At 36.0% G+C, this 16187-nt stretch overlaps 1 protein-coding gene across 2 annotated transcripts in view; it reads left to right on the top strand.

Annotated features, from left to right (window-relative positions):
• Positions 1 to 16187, top strand: part of DNAH6 (dynein axonemal heavy chain 6) — a 330576-nt gene that overhangs the window by 21928 nt on the left and 292461 nt on the right. For both annotated transcript variants that reach the window (XM_030920632.1, XM_030920633.1), the window contains one exon: positions 2686 to 2948. In XM_030920632.1, the coding sequence (XP_030776492.1) occupies positions 2686 to 2948 (263 nt within the window). The remainder of the gene's footprint in view (positions 1 to 2685; positions 2949 to 16187) is intronic.

Below are 16187 nucleotides of genomic sequence, written 5' to 3'. Positions count from 1 at the left end.
GGGGAAGAAATCACCAGAGCTTGCCTTTAAATGAATATCTCTAGATAATTAAAGAAAAAAAAACAGTAAGGGGAGAAAATGTGAAAGGCATACCTGCAGTAAAGATACCAGTAGAGCCAAGATTTCTCTGAGCTTTTGGTTGAGAGGATAACTTTGACAGTCACACATTTGAGTGCTGGTTTGGGTCCAAGCATTGGATTAGAACTGCCAGACGTGCACAGTTGAGGACAAGTTCTGTCCTCAAGGATTTCAGAGTCTAGAGGTAGGTAGGTGGACAAATGAACACTCAACACAGTGGGGTATAAGAGCTCTCCTTGGTTGTTTAAGGTACAAAATAATGAAAAACTAAATAAAAGGAACTCTTACACCTGGCCGTTGGGGGGCCAGTCAGTGAATAAAAAGCCACCTTTGGGAGTTGCACTAAGCTGAGAAGAATGAGTGGAAAGTTAATGGGATAGATAAGATGAGAGAGATGGGAGCTCGAGAAGAAAATAGATGAGCAGGAGCTTACTTTGGGTTTGGGTGAGATCATCCTGAAAGAATGAAATCATATGATGAACTAGATGGAATTATAAAGCCTCAGTTACTATGGTGTCTGTGAAGGGGAGCCAGAGGGAGCTCTTTCTCCAGAAAAGATCTGAGCCAAGAAAGATTTAATTGCCTGTAAATTAATTCATTTGGCATAAAGAGTGCTTCAAAAATTTGAATTTAAAGAAAAGGAGAGAATGTGTGTAGACATCTGGGATAAAAGTGGGGCTGAAAATGAATCTCAGGTTGTGAGCTGTGCTTCCTGGTTGTAGCTGTCAGTGAAGAACTCAGTAAAGAGTTAGGAATTAAAGAGAAATATGGAAAAGGGGATGTGTTACATAAAATAAGAAAGGTATTTATTCTGAGAAAAAGGTAATTTTTTCAGAAATTGATTTATCAGAATGAGTTTCAAATAGAAATGCAACAAGGAGGATTTCCTGGGAGATAAAGGAAGGCAGGCAGGAAAGGAAGTTGAAGGCCTCTGTTAATTAAGGAAGAAATTGACTTATCAAATTGGACTGAGCATCCATCAGAGAAGAGTACTACATTGTACAGTTTATGAATAAATGCTTTCTTTATTTCCCACCCCCAAATCTGAACCTATGTTACTGCTGAAGATGTAAATCACATTTTCCCACTGAGTTACATAATGAGAAAATAGGGCTCAGAGGAAAATATGTAACCCTGTTATGGAAGAAGTCTTCCACTTAGAATGCAATAAGATTTTTTAAAGATTAGAACAAATAAAATAAATGCATTTTTCTGTTAAAACAGTAACACTTTAGTCTCATAAAAATACTAAAGTGGACTAGCCCTTGTTGAAACATTGAGATAAGGTGATGTGTGTTCTCTCTGGTTCAGGTTTGGCCTATTCATTCTCAGAAGAGAACAGTGTTATTGCTGCCATCCCTGGCCAAGAAGTCAGAGGCACACATTTTACCTTTTAAGTTCAAAGATGTGTTTCCTTCAGCTCTAAACTTGTTAGGCTTCTGTCAAACTGCTATTGAACAGGGTATATTTAATCAGAGTTGGGGTATAATGTTCCCCGTGAGTACAGATTTTCTGGAGAAGTCGTTCCACAGAGCTTGTAGTAATAAATCCCTGCAGAAATGGCAGCCTCTGCCAGCTATGTTAATAGGCAATAAAATACTCTGCGTATATTTACAGTAGTTATTCAACAAAGCAGGTCTACTATGGTGACTCTTATCTTAAAGCCAGTTACTCCTATATGGTCAGAGAGGCAAGGTGATGACCTTTGGAGTTAGTGTCAAATTTCTTCAAACACAGTGATTAACCTCCTCCATGGGAGGAACAGATGTGAGTGATGCCACCTAAACTTTTTTGGGGGGTGTGAGTGGCACTGAGAGCACAGACAGTGAAGCCCAGAGAGTAGAGCAAAGCTGGAGTGTGTAAGCATGGCACGGTGAGTGGGACTCAGCCTTGCTGCTCCAAGTGTAGTCCATGGTCAGCAGGATCCAAACCCCTGAGAGCAGGTTAGAAAGGCAGAATCTCAGGTTCCACCCTAGTTGTACTGAATCAAAATCTGCATTTTAGTAAGAACCCCAGGTAATTCACTGCACATTTAAAGTTTGAGAAGCACTGGCCTAAAGAACAGGCAATATTAGTTGATAAAATCAGTGCTTCTCTAAGGCTATTGCATAGTGATTCTCAATACTCAATATAACCACCCCTCATATTCACAAAGAAGTAAAGTTATTATGAGTTATGATAGCAGCTGTCCAAGATTTCACTCACTGAAGAGCATCAAGGCAGTCAGAACAGAGGGGGAGGTTGGGAGGAGAGGCCCCAGAAAAGATAGATGCAGAGCAACTAAGCAAGGAGGGAAGAGGGTTCCCATGGACATCAAAGACCTGGTAATATTTTGATGCAATAAACATTGAGTTAAAGGAGAGGAGAAGGCAATGGAAGCTGAAACTGGGACTGCTTTGTGGAAAAAGAATGGGTATCTGGATAGGGAGTCCTGAGAAGGAATATGACTGCCTAACAATAGTTTGAAAATTTTCAGTGCCAAAATGCTTGCCTTTGAGCCCTAGACATCTCATGCAATTGGCAATTAGTCCTTGAAGGTAATGTTTTGTTGCTCTTGTGTGTGTGCAAAGACTCATTTTTTGTTTTTCAAAAATTGGCTTTGTTTAGATTCATCAGCCCTATGTTGAGGTGTTCTCTCCCTCTCCTCCTAAACTGCCATGTAGCGGTACTGGAAAAAGAGATCTCTTCGGGACTAGGTCTTTAGCTTACCCTAAGTACACTTTCCACGACCGAGAAGAAGTTGTTAAAGCCAACATTCGGGATCCCTTGGAAATCATTAAAATAATACGTGAAAATGAACATCTTGGATTTCTTTATGTGATCCCTGCAGTGCCAAGATCATCCATTGAATATGATACATATAATCTAAAGTGAGTTCTTTTTTATGATGTAATTTCTTTAACATAAAAATTACAAATAAGATTGCACATATCATTCATAATTGATTGGATATTAATGATAGTGATATCAAATATAATTTTGGTTATTCAATGATAAATGAATCCTAATCACAACAATTTTATATTTTTTCATGTATTTCCCTTTATCTATTTAGAAACATTATCTATCTTATCTGCACTATTGAGCTTCTCGTATATTTATGTAACATTATGCCATGTATTTTTAATCAGTATTACAAATGTATTTTTGATATTTTATGATTACTGAGGAAAGAGGATGGCAATATATAAAAAGTAGATGAACCACGCTTTGTTTTTCATGTTACTTCATCTTTGCTTTATAGAGTAGAAATAAGGATTGTTTAATAAAATGAGCTTGATAACTTAGGGATTCATATAGATGAATAATATATACACACTTACTTTCTGTCTGTTGTTGCCACACATTTGTTGTTGATATAATTGAAAGTCACATAATTGTGAGTCTGAAAGTTGCGTTAAAGTGCACCACAACAGATAATAGTAGAACTTAAAGATGATACTGGCTTTCCTCTTTTATTTAGTTGGGCTGACAGCTGTTGTTGAGACAGTCTTTTCTTGATGGTGATAAGTTTAGCTTCACCACCGAATTCATTGAGCTACCTTCCCCGTTCACGACTCTCTTATTCTCCCTTATTCAGCACTATAGTTTCAATTGAGAAGATGACACTGAGGGCAGCTCTCCTGCTGCAGAAAATGGGTAGAGAAGAAAAACGTTTTAATCAAAATTTAAAATGACAGATTTGTTGTAAATCTTAAAGAACTTAACAGGAGAGAACAATAACTTGTAGGAAGAACAGAAATGCTTATGAAAATGCAATTGTTCAGCAAAATTTGTTGAGCATGATCTCTGTAGCAGGAACTGTTTTACGTGCTTGAGACACATTAGTAAACCATATCAAAATTGTTGCCCTCATGGAACTGACATTTTAGCAGAGGATGGCAATAATAAACCATACGTGAGTAAATTACATAGAATACTAAAACGTGATAAGTATTGGAGGAAAAAAATAGAGGCAAAGAGGATTGGGAGTGCTGGGGAAGAGGTTGTGAATTAACTGGGGTGGTCAGGGTGGGCCTCATTGAGAACCTGTCATTTGAACAAGGACTTGATAGAGAAGAAATGAATTATGTGGTGGTGCAGTTATGAGCATTCCAGGCAGGAGGAAAATGGATACAAACGTCCTGAACTGGGAGCAGACCTGGCATGCTCAAGGGGCAAAGAGGAGGCTGGTGTGACTACAGTAGAGTGAACAAGAGATAAAGGATATATCTATAACACAAGACCTTGTTGGCTACAACAATGGAGAACCATGGAAGGATTTTGGACAGAAAAGTGTCATGATCTGATTTACATTTTTAAAGGAACCATTCTGGCTGCTGTGTGCAGAATAGGCTTTGAGGAAACAAGGGTTGAAAAAGGAAGACAAATTGAAGGCCGTAGATACTCAGGCGAGAAAGAGACCGGGGATGATGATGAAGTGGTAAGAAATAGGTCTGCTTCTGAAAACAATTTGAAGGTGAAGCCAATGGGATGTCTTTACAGACATTATGTAGGGTAGACAACCAGAAAGGAGTACAGGATGAGTTTAATGATCCAGTTGTCTGAGCAAGAGGGGTAGAGTTGCTATTGACTGTGAACCCTGAAAATCTGAGACAGTTCTCAGTTAATTTAGAAAGTTTATTTTGCCAAGATCATGGATGCGCACCCATGACACAGCCTCAGGAGGTTCTGATGACATAACATGTGCCCAAGGTAGTAGGGGCACAGCTTGGCTTTATACATTTTAGGGAGACATGAGACATCAATTAATATGTGTAAGATGTACATGGGTTCAGTCTGGAAGAGTGGGACAACTCAAGGCCAAGATGAAAAAACTCAAAGCGAGGAGGAGGCTGCCAGGTCATAGGTAGATAAGAGACATTCCTTTGAGTTTCTGATTAGCCTTTCCAAATGAAGCAATGAGATATGCATTTATCCCAGTGAGCACAGGGGTCACTTTAAATAGAATGGGAGGCAGGTTTGCCCTTAGCACTTCCCAGCCTGACTTTTATCTTTAGTTTAGTGATTTTGGGGCCCCAAAATTTATTTTCTTTTTACAGCTGAGACATGGAAGACTGAATGGAGCAGAATCATCAGGGAAAAATACTTGTTTGGGTTCAGATACATTAATTTTGGGATGTCAAAAGGAGAAGAGATGGTAGACGAAGGAGAATTGGGGTAAAAAAGAGACTTTTCCAACATGAGAGAATTCATTTTTTTTAAGATGGAAGAATTAACATACAATGTAATTTAAAGCCCTTCAATTAAAAAAAACCCTTAATAGTATTGTCATTCCTACCACTACTTTATTCCCTTTTATAGTTCTTTGTAAGTTTTTGGTGAAGAACTTGTAGATCTTAAGTGGAAACTGATGGAAAGTGGGTTATTTGGTGATTTTAAAACATAATTCTTGATTCATATGTGAAAAATATTTTCATAGTTTTCAAGAAAAAAAAATCATCTAATAACCCAGATATCAAAGGGTACTATTTGTGATGTTCATTTTCCACTGTGAGAAGAGCCAAATTTTGCCCCATGTAGAACTGATTCTCATCTACTTACCAGTACAAGCTAAAGGATTGAAGAGGAGACTGAAAACTGCTTTTGTTCAGTTCTGGAGATTCATTTCTAGACTATTGAGCACTTCTACTAGGGAGATTGAGTTGATATTTTATGCTTTTTGAACTCACAGAAGTGACACTTAATAGTAATATGTAAGGTCTTATTTAAAAAGATATTTTGGAATCATGTTTATCATTGGTTTATCATGGTTTATCATTATTACATTTTAGGGTTTGATGTTAAATTTTCCTCCCTAACTTGAACTTGAAATATCATAAACCTTGTGAGTAAAGACAATAATTTGGATGCTATGGAGTTGGCAGCAGCTAAACTGGAAGTTAAACGTGGTGTATACTGTGTCAACACGATGAGGTCATGTTATGCCAAACTCCTTTTAAAAGTAACGTGATAAAATAACTGTAAGGCTGTGAGTTTGCTGTTGAAGAATGTCTTCACTACCCAACAAATGTGGTGAAGCTGTGGAAGCATTTTTTTATAATCTTTCAGTCTAGAGCAATAATCTGTCTCTCTGCTAAGTCTATTGATTTTTTTCCAGAAAAATATGTGAACAAAATGCAAAATAATGCTTCTCAATATAGAACTGAGTAAAGGTGAAATTGAGATCTAAACTGTAGAAATCATTTAAAGTTGCACTTCTTATAGCAAAAATGTTTTTGAAACAATATGTCATGCTATTGCTGAAGCACCTATGGCAAGGTATGCTTAGAGAGAAAATAGAATAAGTTATAAGTTATTTGCAAAATTCGCTTATTAACTAACTCTCTGCACATCACTATAAAGTGTGCTGACAGGTATTTTGCTTTAATCACAAATGTGCAATGCAGGTATCAGTGTTTGCCATAAATACAGTACACATATGAGAAAAATATGCTTGACAATTTTTTTCCAGTTATCACTAAAAACCTGTGCTATAGAAGAGTTTTTTCATTTAGTTGTGAGCAGGGATTTAGACTGCAAAAGGCATATAGGAATCAGTAGTGTCTGAGCACTTAGCTGTGTTCAGCAAGAAAGATCTGCCCTGCTCAGAGACAACATTCACATACAATAGTAAACCTCTCATTTTTGACTTAGCATTGACAGAGAGTGAAAATTATAGATCTCCTCAAATCAAGGATACTAACGGTATACTTTTCCATGGTCATACAGTGCAATAGCAAGTAAAAGATTTTATTTCGATCATGAAATATGCAGGAAATGAAGAGTAAGATTTAAAACATTGTGTGAAACTAATAATACTAATAAAGACCATTTCTATGATTTTAGGGGGCTTACTCAAGGGTCATGTCTTAGAGATATGTTTAATATTTTGAGTAGATAACCTATCACCGTGCCAAAATATTTTGAAGATAAGAATACAACACTGGGATTTTGGGCTGACTGAATTCTAGTGTATATGACAAATGTACCTTAGGACAGATTTGGCTCTTTCCAGTCTCTTATGATTTTACTAGTTGGAGGAAAATAATTGATCACGTATTAGTGGGCATATCTATCCAAAAATCATATTTAAACTCAAAAACCTGAGGAGATATTTTCAATCCAAATTTAACCAAAGAGCTGACAAGAATTTGTTTACTTCCATTTTCTAAATTGAAACACTCAGCCTTGCAGCTTTATAGCATAATGTACTTGTTGGCTTACCATCTGATTTAGTGCTAAAAGCAGACTCCAGTGAAATGATCAGAAATTCTGGATCCATAGATTGTCTAGAGGTCCAGAACTATGTGACAGAAGTTCTAGTTACATGGTCTCATTTCCAAAGAACTAAGGTTGTTAACATCTTTTAATTTTTTAAAAAAATTACAACGGGGAAAAGGAACTAGCTGTGTGTGAACCCTCATCTGTGGCTCACACTACCCGTCATTCAGGTGGCTAAAGAGAAACTTGTTACTAATTTTTTAAAATTATGGCTTATATTTATTATTTTAAAATTTGCAATGAGACCTTCCCAAAATTTACGTAAAACTGATGGTCTGAGTGAGTATCAAATGCCCAGTCAGTGGTTCCAGATGCTAAGTGTTAAACACAGCTATAAAGCAAAGCTTCCCAAGGAGAGAACCGCAGCCAAGCAAGTGACTTCCGGTGTGCCCTAGTTGTTTATGGTGGTAAAAACTTATTTTTTAAAAAAGATGCAATTACTCAGAAATTTACCAAGGGTGAAATTTTGTTTTTCTAATATTTGTATGATTACCTTGTTAAACTTCCTGAATTCAGAAAATATTTCCATGAGTAAGACTGTGTAGCCCCCTCTGCCAGAGAGCAGCTCTGTAGTGGGAACACAACACAGCCTCTGCCACCTTCCTGTTGAACCATCCCACTGAGTTTGTCACTGTAGACACTTCCTTTAGGTTTCTAAGACAAGCTCAGTTTATCAGCAAAACTCTTTGTTTTGTGTATGTGAGAAACACAAAGAAATCCTTGTTCAGTTTTTTTTAATTTCATTTGCTTTTTTTTTTATGTTTTCCTATTGACACAACATTAAATGTTCTTAAAAAAAATAAGCAATTAGATGTTTCTGATTATTTTTTCTGTCCTTTCTTTCCTCCTTTCCTCTTGTTTTGTTTTTGATGTTACCAACTCAAAAAAATCTGAAGTTTAATTGAATTTCATAATGAATTGTTTTTAAAACTTAAAAAATTGTTTTTCAAAGCAGAATTTTCAAATTCAACTTGGGAAATGTAATGTTTAAAATGGTTCTCATGATTTTTTAGACACTGTTGTGGATTTGAACCTAAAGAAAGATTATTAAGTGGAATAGAATAACATATTAAACATTAGAAATAACATTTCTTTATTAGAAAACATTCTAATAAAATTATCTTGGTAAAGAGCACTGTAGGCTCTTGTAATTTTCAAAGATGTTTTTGATCCTATATGAATGTAAGGTTTATTTTTTTAAAAGATGTATACTTTTATGTCTTAAATTAATGAAACCTATATACCAATACTTTATATTTTCTTACCACATCCTTGAATTTTTAAAACATTTTAAATCATTTGCTGATGTTAAGGTCAACAATTCTCTTAAATGCTTTATGGTAATATGGATTTAATTTGACATATTTATCTTTTTGCTCATTTATAAGGAAAGTTTTCTGTTAAAGCTAGAAAACTATCAGATCTATATGGCAAACACAGCAGTCAAAAGAGATGAGAAATTAGGCAGCATAGTTAAGCTTATCTCAAACTTAGATTTCTAAACTACAGTAATAGACCTGTCCTTTTGCCTAAATATCTTATTTGTATAAAAATGTTACCAGATTAATCAGTGGTGTCAAACAAGTTATTTCAACACCTTATCAGAAATATCCACCCCACCCAGAAAAGGGTTTGAACTTTTAAAAGCATTACGAGAACAAAATATGAAACAAATTTCTGTTTTTAGATTAGTATCAGCTAAAGAAGCTCAGGAAGCTAGGAGTGCAAGAACATATAATATCTAACATCAGAATGAATCACTATTGTAGAATTGTGATTTTACCACCTTGTGTGGAAGGTTTTTATACTACTTGGAACCAGAAAAGCGAAAAAAAAAATCAATAACATTATTAGTAGACCAACATATTAGATGATATAGATGATCATAATCCAAGACATTATTAAAGTTTTATTGCAATATTTACTTGCATATTGATGAATCTATAGACATTAGTAACTGCTAGACAGCACTATTTAGAGTCTCTGAGGTGAAATGTCTGGAAGAACTTTGTTTAGAAAGAAGAAAAAAAAATCTCTGGGGATTAAATATTCAAGGCAAATGAGATATTATGAAAATACTTCTTAAAAATGTTTGTTACAACCAAGGTTTACTCTGATAACACTGATATTCAAGTAATATTTTATTTGCAGAGGGACTTCCATATGTAAATGGTTTCCTAAAATTATAAATTACGAATTTTAAAATATTGTCAAAATGATGTCTATGATAAAATCCAAGCTATCAACCACATAACCATTTGTTTTTAGCTTTCTACAAAAAAAAATGAGAACAGAATACTATTTTTTGTTGTTTCATAGTTAAGTGCATTGGCAATCCAAAGGATGAGTTTTATCAAGAATTGGGAAGTATTTTGCAAGTGATTTAACTTTGCAGATTTAGTAAAGGTTAGTTCTTGGCTACACGCCTGGGTTGCTTAATTGACATTTGACCACCTGAATAGCTTAACTGAAAAATTATAGCAGCTACCAGGGAATATAATAACCCTTACTGACAAAAATTAGGAATTGACAGCAAAAATTCGACTTGGGAAATGTAATGTTTAAAATGGTTCTCATGATTTTTTTAGTTGTGGATTTGAACCTAAAGAAAGATTATTAAGTCAAATAGAATAACATCTGTCTGTGTTTGAGAGAAATCTTCACCATTGTTTCTAAAAATCATTACAAGAAATGTCAACACTGCATCAAAGAAAGACAAGTAACAACTGTTAGAGTTAAAGAATGGTGGTACTTTTGGTGAATAATTTCAAGAGAACAAGTTATCCAAATTTCGGCTAGTGGAAAAGGGAGTTTTTATATATCAGAGACTAAACAATAAATAAATCATCTTCTGCCATTTGCTGCCTGCTACTTTTACAAAGTTTCTTAGGAGTGGCGACTATCAAGAACTTGGACAGATCATTCATCATGTCTTGATTAGACATGAGGTAGCTACTTCAAAAAAGTTATGGTCACAGCTGTGGTTGCTTATGAGCTAGACATAATTGGAAGTTTTATCAAATTAAATATTATATCCCTAATTTGGGATAATTATGTCCCAAATTAAAAATTATATAATCCCACATATTATGTGCATTGTGTTTAGTCATACTATATAAAGAAATTGTAGTTAATGTCTTCACCAAGCCCCTGCAGTTTATATCCGTGTGCCTTATAAAATGTTATCATTGCATGGATTTTATAACATTCAAAGTTTGAGAGGCATTGTTCTAGAGGATTGTAGAACGATTTTCTCCTGCATGAGAATCTGACCTTTGGCTAACGCCACAGCTCTGTACCACTGACAACCTAAAAAGAGTAAAATGTTGATTGTTTATAGGCAACATTGCTTATGATAAAAATGACATCAATTAGTAAATTATAGCTGCATTGGGAGGAACTAAGAAAGAATTATAAATACCTTATGGGGAGTCATAACTTTTGACTTCCCATAATTCAGATTATTTTTTTTTTCTGAGCATGTGCCCTGGAGGAACACTGAAATCTGTGCTTATGGGGTTATTGCAAGAGATGTTGGCTCCTGTGAGTAATAAGACTTTTAGGCCAGAGTGGCTTTCATATCCACCCAATGTGGATCTCATCTTTTTGCATCTGAGTTGACACCTAGGGAGAAGATAGCTCCCAGGTGGCTATTAGACTGCTGCAAGGACTCCAATGGGGAAGTAACGTCTGATGCTGCCCTGATGGCAATAAGTGGTTCCTGTCCCAGATTTTTCTGAGTAGATGAATGCCAAAAAGAAGTATATGAAAGTCTTGTGAGTTTTAACATTTAGTTGGATCTAAGAAGACCCCTGGTGAGGCATATTAAAGTATTTCTTTTTCAGGCTAGTATAAAAGGACCCACTGTTGATATTATATAATTCTCTCCCTAGTAGATGATAGATGTTTTTCATATCTATGTAACCCTTCACCTCACCGTTATTTCAATTATATAAATTAACATTTGCTGTTTTTTGTTTTGGCCTTTGAAATACAAACTTACATTGATAAGGAACTGTGGGTGCTTTTATAAGGCATAGTGGGGTACTAAGTCTTTACGATGTTAATGGGTGAGTACTGCCACGTGATAGTATTAACACCAACTATAGTGTATGCCAAATCTTGTTCTAAATGTTTTATATGTATTAGCTCATTTAATCTCCACAGCAACTCTTAAGGTAGGTGGGGTTGATATACCCATTTTACAAATGATGAAAATCACAGAGTTAAGTTCACGTAGCTAGTGAGTCATGGAGCTGAGATTCAGATTATTTGGATTTTAGAACCCAAGTCCTCATGCACGCCACTTAATATACTCATCCTCATAATGACAACTACTCCTGCATTTGTGTCACACACACTGTGTTAGGCATTGTGCGAAGTGCTTTCGGTACATTAGTCTTCTTTCTTCCCCATAAACATCCTATTAGAATGACATTATCTATAGTGGAAAGATAAGAAAATTGAGGTATAGATTAATGACTTTTCTATTTGATAGTGTTTTGTGATTTGAAGGTAGGAAATTCAGAGTAATGTCTGATGCTCCCATCTTTCAATTCTATGATTTCATTCTCTGTGCAATGTCAAGTTTAAAGCTATTAAAATATAACAGATAGTTCAGATTGTATGGCAGAGCCTTCCCCAAAATCTGAACATCTTTTGGGTCCACAGAATGCCTAAAACAGGACACCATGTCTCCTATACCTCAGTGTTTCCCAGTGTGTCTTTCCAAGAACATTAGATCTAAATGATTCTAATTGATAGGTGGTTAACAGATGTGTTCTGTGATCATGTAAATTTGAGAAACTTTGTTAAGTCAGTAATTAGGATTAGGATTCTGGTTAGAATCTTTGAAACACAGGTACATGACTTGAGATATTAGAACTATATCAACTTCTACTCTAAGCTCAGGACATGTTCCTTCTAAACAACTAATTTTGTTCTCTGGTTGTTTTTAAACTTGTTAAAAGTACTTTTTAGGCAGCTTTTAAAATTTCACACTAGAGCCATTTTATCCTTTAAATTATATTACTATTTAGTGGCCAAGAACAGAAAACACAGATGCCAGCTTAAAACCTTCTGAAGTAGAGGCATTCTAGTTTATGTGTGAAATTCTAATTATTTTTTAAAAACTTTAGAATGAGGTATATGTATTACATAATAAGGAACAGATCATTCTGAAGCCATATTATCAAAAAAACCTCACCAGGTTTTCTAACACAATGGCAGTTTTCTTAGGCTAATCTATGAAGACATTTAAATCTATTAAGTCAAATTTGAGTCAGCAAGTGGAAACACTTTGGATTTTCATTTGGAATAATCAAAAACCCTCCTTCTGGTTAATCAAACCAGAAATAAAACAAACATTTCTCTTCCCTGGTTTACATTAGATCTATTTTTTCCCCAACACTAGTAAAAGCCAAGCATTGGTTAGATCTAGACTCCAGATGGTCTCCCTACCCTTCCTTCAAACACATGCACACACAAACATACATGCACACACATCCTGGCACTGCTCTGGAGCTATGGTGATTTAGTGAATGATGGTTTCATTTCATACAAAAGTCTGAAGAAACTAGAGCAATAGCTCTTAGCCTTAGCTGCTCAATAGAATCACCCAGGCTGTACTTCCAGTTACTTATGATTTATCTGATCAGTCTGTGGTGGAGCCTGAGCAACAGCTTTTCTTTAAAACTTGCCAGTTGATTCTAAGATTCAGTCACACTTATGCCTCATGGACCTAGAGCACCTTTTCTCAAGCCTTAAAAGACTTGCTAAAACACAGATGGTTAAACCCCTAGATGATTTAACAGGCCTAGGGTGGAGCCTGAGAATGTGCAATTCCCACATAATGCTCATGCTGCTCTTCCAAGGACCATACATTGAGAAACATTGACCCTAAAGCATTCTCCTAGTGATGAAACTTGGACGTTTCCTCTTAGTTTTGCTTTTGTTTAATTTTCCAGGTAGAAAGGAGTTCTTTACCAGATATTTTGCCATCTTTGGTTAATCAAACCAGAAATAAAGCAAGCATTTCTCTTCCCCTGGTTAGGTTAGATCTAGTCTCATATTGAGTCATGGCAAGGACCATCATCAAACAGATTGAGGTTGGTAAATGCGGAACTCAGGAAGTGGCCTGTTTCTTCCCAGGCACTTGCTTGCTTACCTTTATTCAATGAATACACCTAAATCATAATACTTAAAACCATGTAATGATGAAAATAGACAACTTAGAGTTGTGTAGGGCCACAAGAGCTTATCTAATTCAGCCTTAAAGCAGGTAAGGAATAACTCTCTTTCTTGTAGAAATCAGAAATTTGAAAGAAGCAGGAGGTAACAGGGAACGAAGACAGATGTATGCATTCAAGCATGGCCTAAGATGAATATGATGAAGAAATCAGCCTAAGTAAAGAGGATGATTTGTGTGGACAGAGAAGGAACTAATGTGAAACAGGAAGCCACAAATACCTGGGAGAATAACTTGGATTTAATGACAGGAGCAATAAGAGGCTATTCAAGGTTCCTGAGCACAACAGTCACATGAGGCAAACTATGTTTCTGCAGTATTAGTCTGGTAGATTGGTTTAAGGATGAGTAGAAGCATTTCCAATCACTGCAGTGTATAACAGATGGAACTGCTATTTGAAATAACATCACATTGAGGTTTTATTGTTTTGGAAGTCAATGAATTGATTTCAGGAGGAGAAAAAATTCTTTAAACCCCAGAGGGGTTCTAAGCCCCAAAGTAGGTTTACTTTGAGTTATATCTGAAATGAATAATAATAATAGGACAATGATTGACCTACCTCAAGGGCCCCAAAATTCTCTAAGTTCATATGGTTATCTCACATGAAACACACATACTTTTAGAAATTAATAGACATCTTGAGGTCTAAGTTTCATTTAAGATGGATACAGACAGGTTCTACTGTAAAATAATTTGACAAGGGACCCTTTGATCTTCGCTGAGCAGCAAGAAAGCACTACATATATTTTTTCCAATTATGAGATAGTAGAGCATAGTTAAATATAATTTTATTTGAGACGTCCATCTCAATCTAATTGGTTAACTATCCAAGGATCTCTAGTTAACTAGATCCTAAAGTCATCTTCTTTATCTGAAAAGTAGGAATTTTATAACATAACACTTGAATTTTTAAAAAGTTTTCTTTTTGTTCTTAAAGGAAGCCTACTTTTTCTGATTATCTCCTCAAAGAAAGGTCTTAGTGGAACAAACATCCAAAACCACACTCTAGGAGGCAGCTGAAGTTTGATCCTGAGTGCTAAGAAATGCTGAGGGGGCAGTCATCATCATAGGAGTTGTGGTTCAACTCCTAAAATGGATAAACACTTTAGGCAGAGCATGTAGAGCAAAACACGCCAGTCCAAGGAGTAGATCTGGGAGATGACCTCTCAGTAATGAACTGGAAAGTCTAAGAATAATATCACAGAGAAATGTGCATACACTCTCTTTTATGCAAATCTTTTCCTGACCCTGTGGCCCCTTCTACCTACCGACTGGATCGGGCTTGAAGGAAGTCCCTGTTGATCTTTGGAAAAATAATTCCGTTAGAGTAGCAGGAAACAAAACCGTTTTTCAGGAACTCTAAGAGGGAATTGATAAGGTGGATGTGGCCATTGACACACACCATTATAAAGGAAACTTAAAAGAAGAAGAAAAGTGTGGAATTTTAGTTAAGTAGGTGGAAGGGTCAAGAAAAGATTTTCTATATGCTAAAGGGACATTCTGCACACTTTTAGATGTGGAGGAAAAGAAACAAAAAATCTAGGGAGAGTTAGAGAAAAGCGAGGTGAAACCTCTCCATCTCCGTTTGGAGGAAAGCATGAGAGAAACAATCAGGTGGAAAAAACATGGTATGTTGAACTTCAAGTGAAGATACGAGAGGGAGCTTGCCTTGTCTTCACATTTTTTTGTTATTTGTTTTGAAATAAAGTTTGGTGGTTCACAAACATGATTGTGTATTGCAGTCACCCAGGCATCTCCCTATCCTTGAGTCTTGGAATACATAAAGATTCTGATTCTGCGTTGGACTCAGAAATCTGGATTCTTAATAAGCACCCCAGATGATTTTGATGATGGTGATCCAACCTTTGAAAGGGCTCTCGTGTGTTCAGTTTTCAATGAGCAGTAGAGATGTGTAAAGAAGGAAAACACTTGGGGGCTTAAGAATGAAGTTCTGCGATAAGAAGAGATTTAAAAAGAATTTCTATAAATTTCTATAAATAAAAAGAATTTCTAAGTGACACTGAGTGCCAAGTTAGAATTCAACATCATGGACCACAGCTACCATCTTCTAGAAGGGCCATCAGTAGCAGATAGATTGCACAGAGCAAGTTTTCCAGACATGCACCAGGGCCGTGGTCAGCAATTTATTCTTGTTTTTAAATTGCTTTGAAGCCTGATGTTAATGAAACATCTGAAGTTGATTACAATTTCAGTGGCAAATTGAAGTTTTACATTTAGAGAGAATCACCCCAAGAATACCCTAATTATATCTTTAGCTATTGACAATGAGAAAAGGAAAAACATGTAAAATGTATTCCATATTCCTCAGCAGGCCTGTGCAATACCTGGCATTTTTCCAGACATTTCTGAGGTGAGTTAATTAGAACACAGACAAAAAGTCAGATAGTGGAATCAGGTAAAAGCCGAGCAGGTTGAAGGTTTTCCGTGGCAGCCCTGAAGTTGGAGGGACTATTCCTCTCCGACTTCGCACAGCACCATCAGCCCCCCCATATCTCCTTGCACGCTCACGTGAACAGTTCTTGGTTTGGGTTTGCTTTCATTCTCGTCCCGTGTGCCATAATTTAAAAAATATTTTTGT

The sequence above is a fragment of the Rhinopithecus roxellana genome, chromosome 17 (assembly GCF_007565055.1).
Source record: "Rhinopithecus roxellana isolate Shanxi Qingling chromosome 17, ASM756505v1, whole genome shotgun sequence".
Taxonomy (NCBI): domain Eukaryota; kingdom Metazoa; phylum Chordata; class Mammalia; order Primates; family Cercopithecidae; genus Rhinopithecus; species Rhinopithecus roxellana.
The sequence above is the reverse complement of the archived record's forward strand: the minus strand, read 5'-3'. Positions and strand labels throughout refer to the sequence as shown.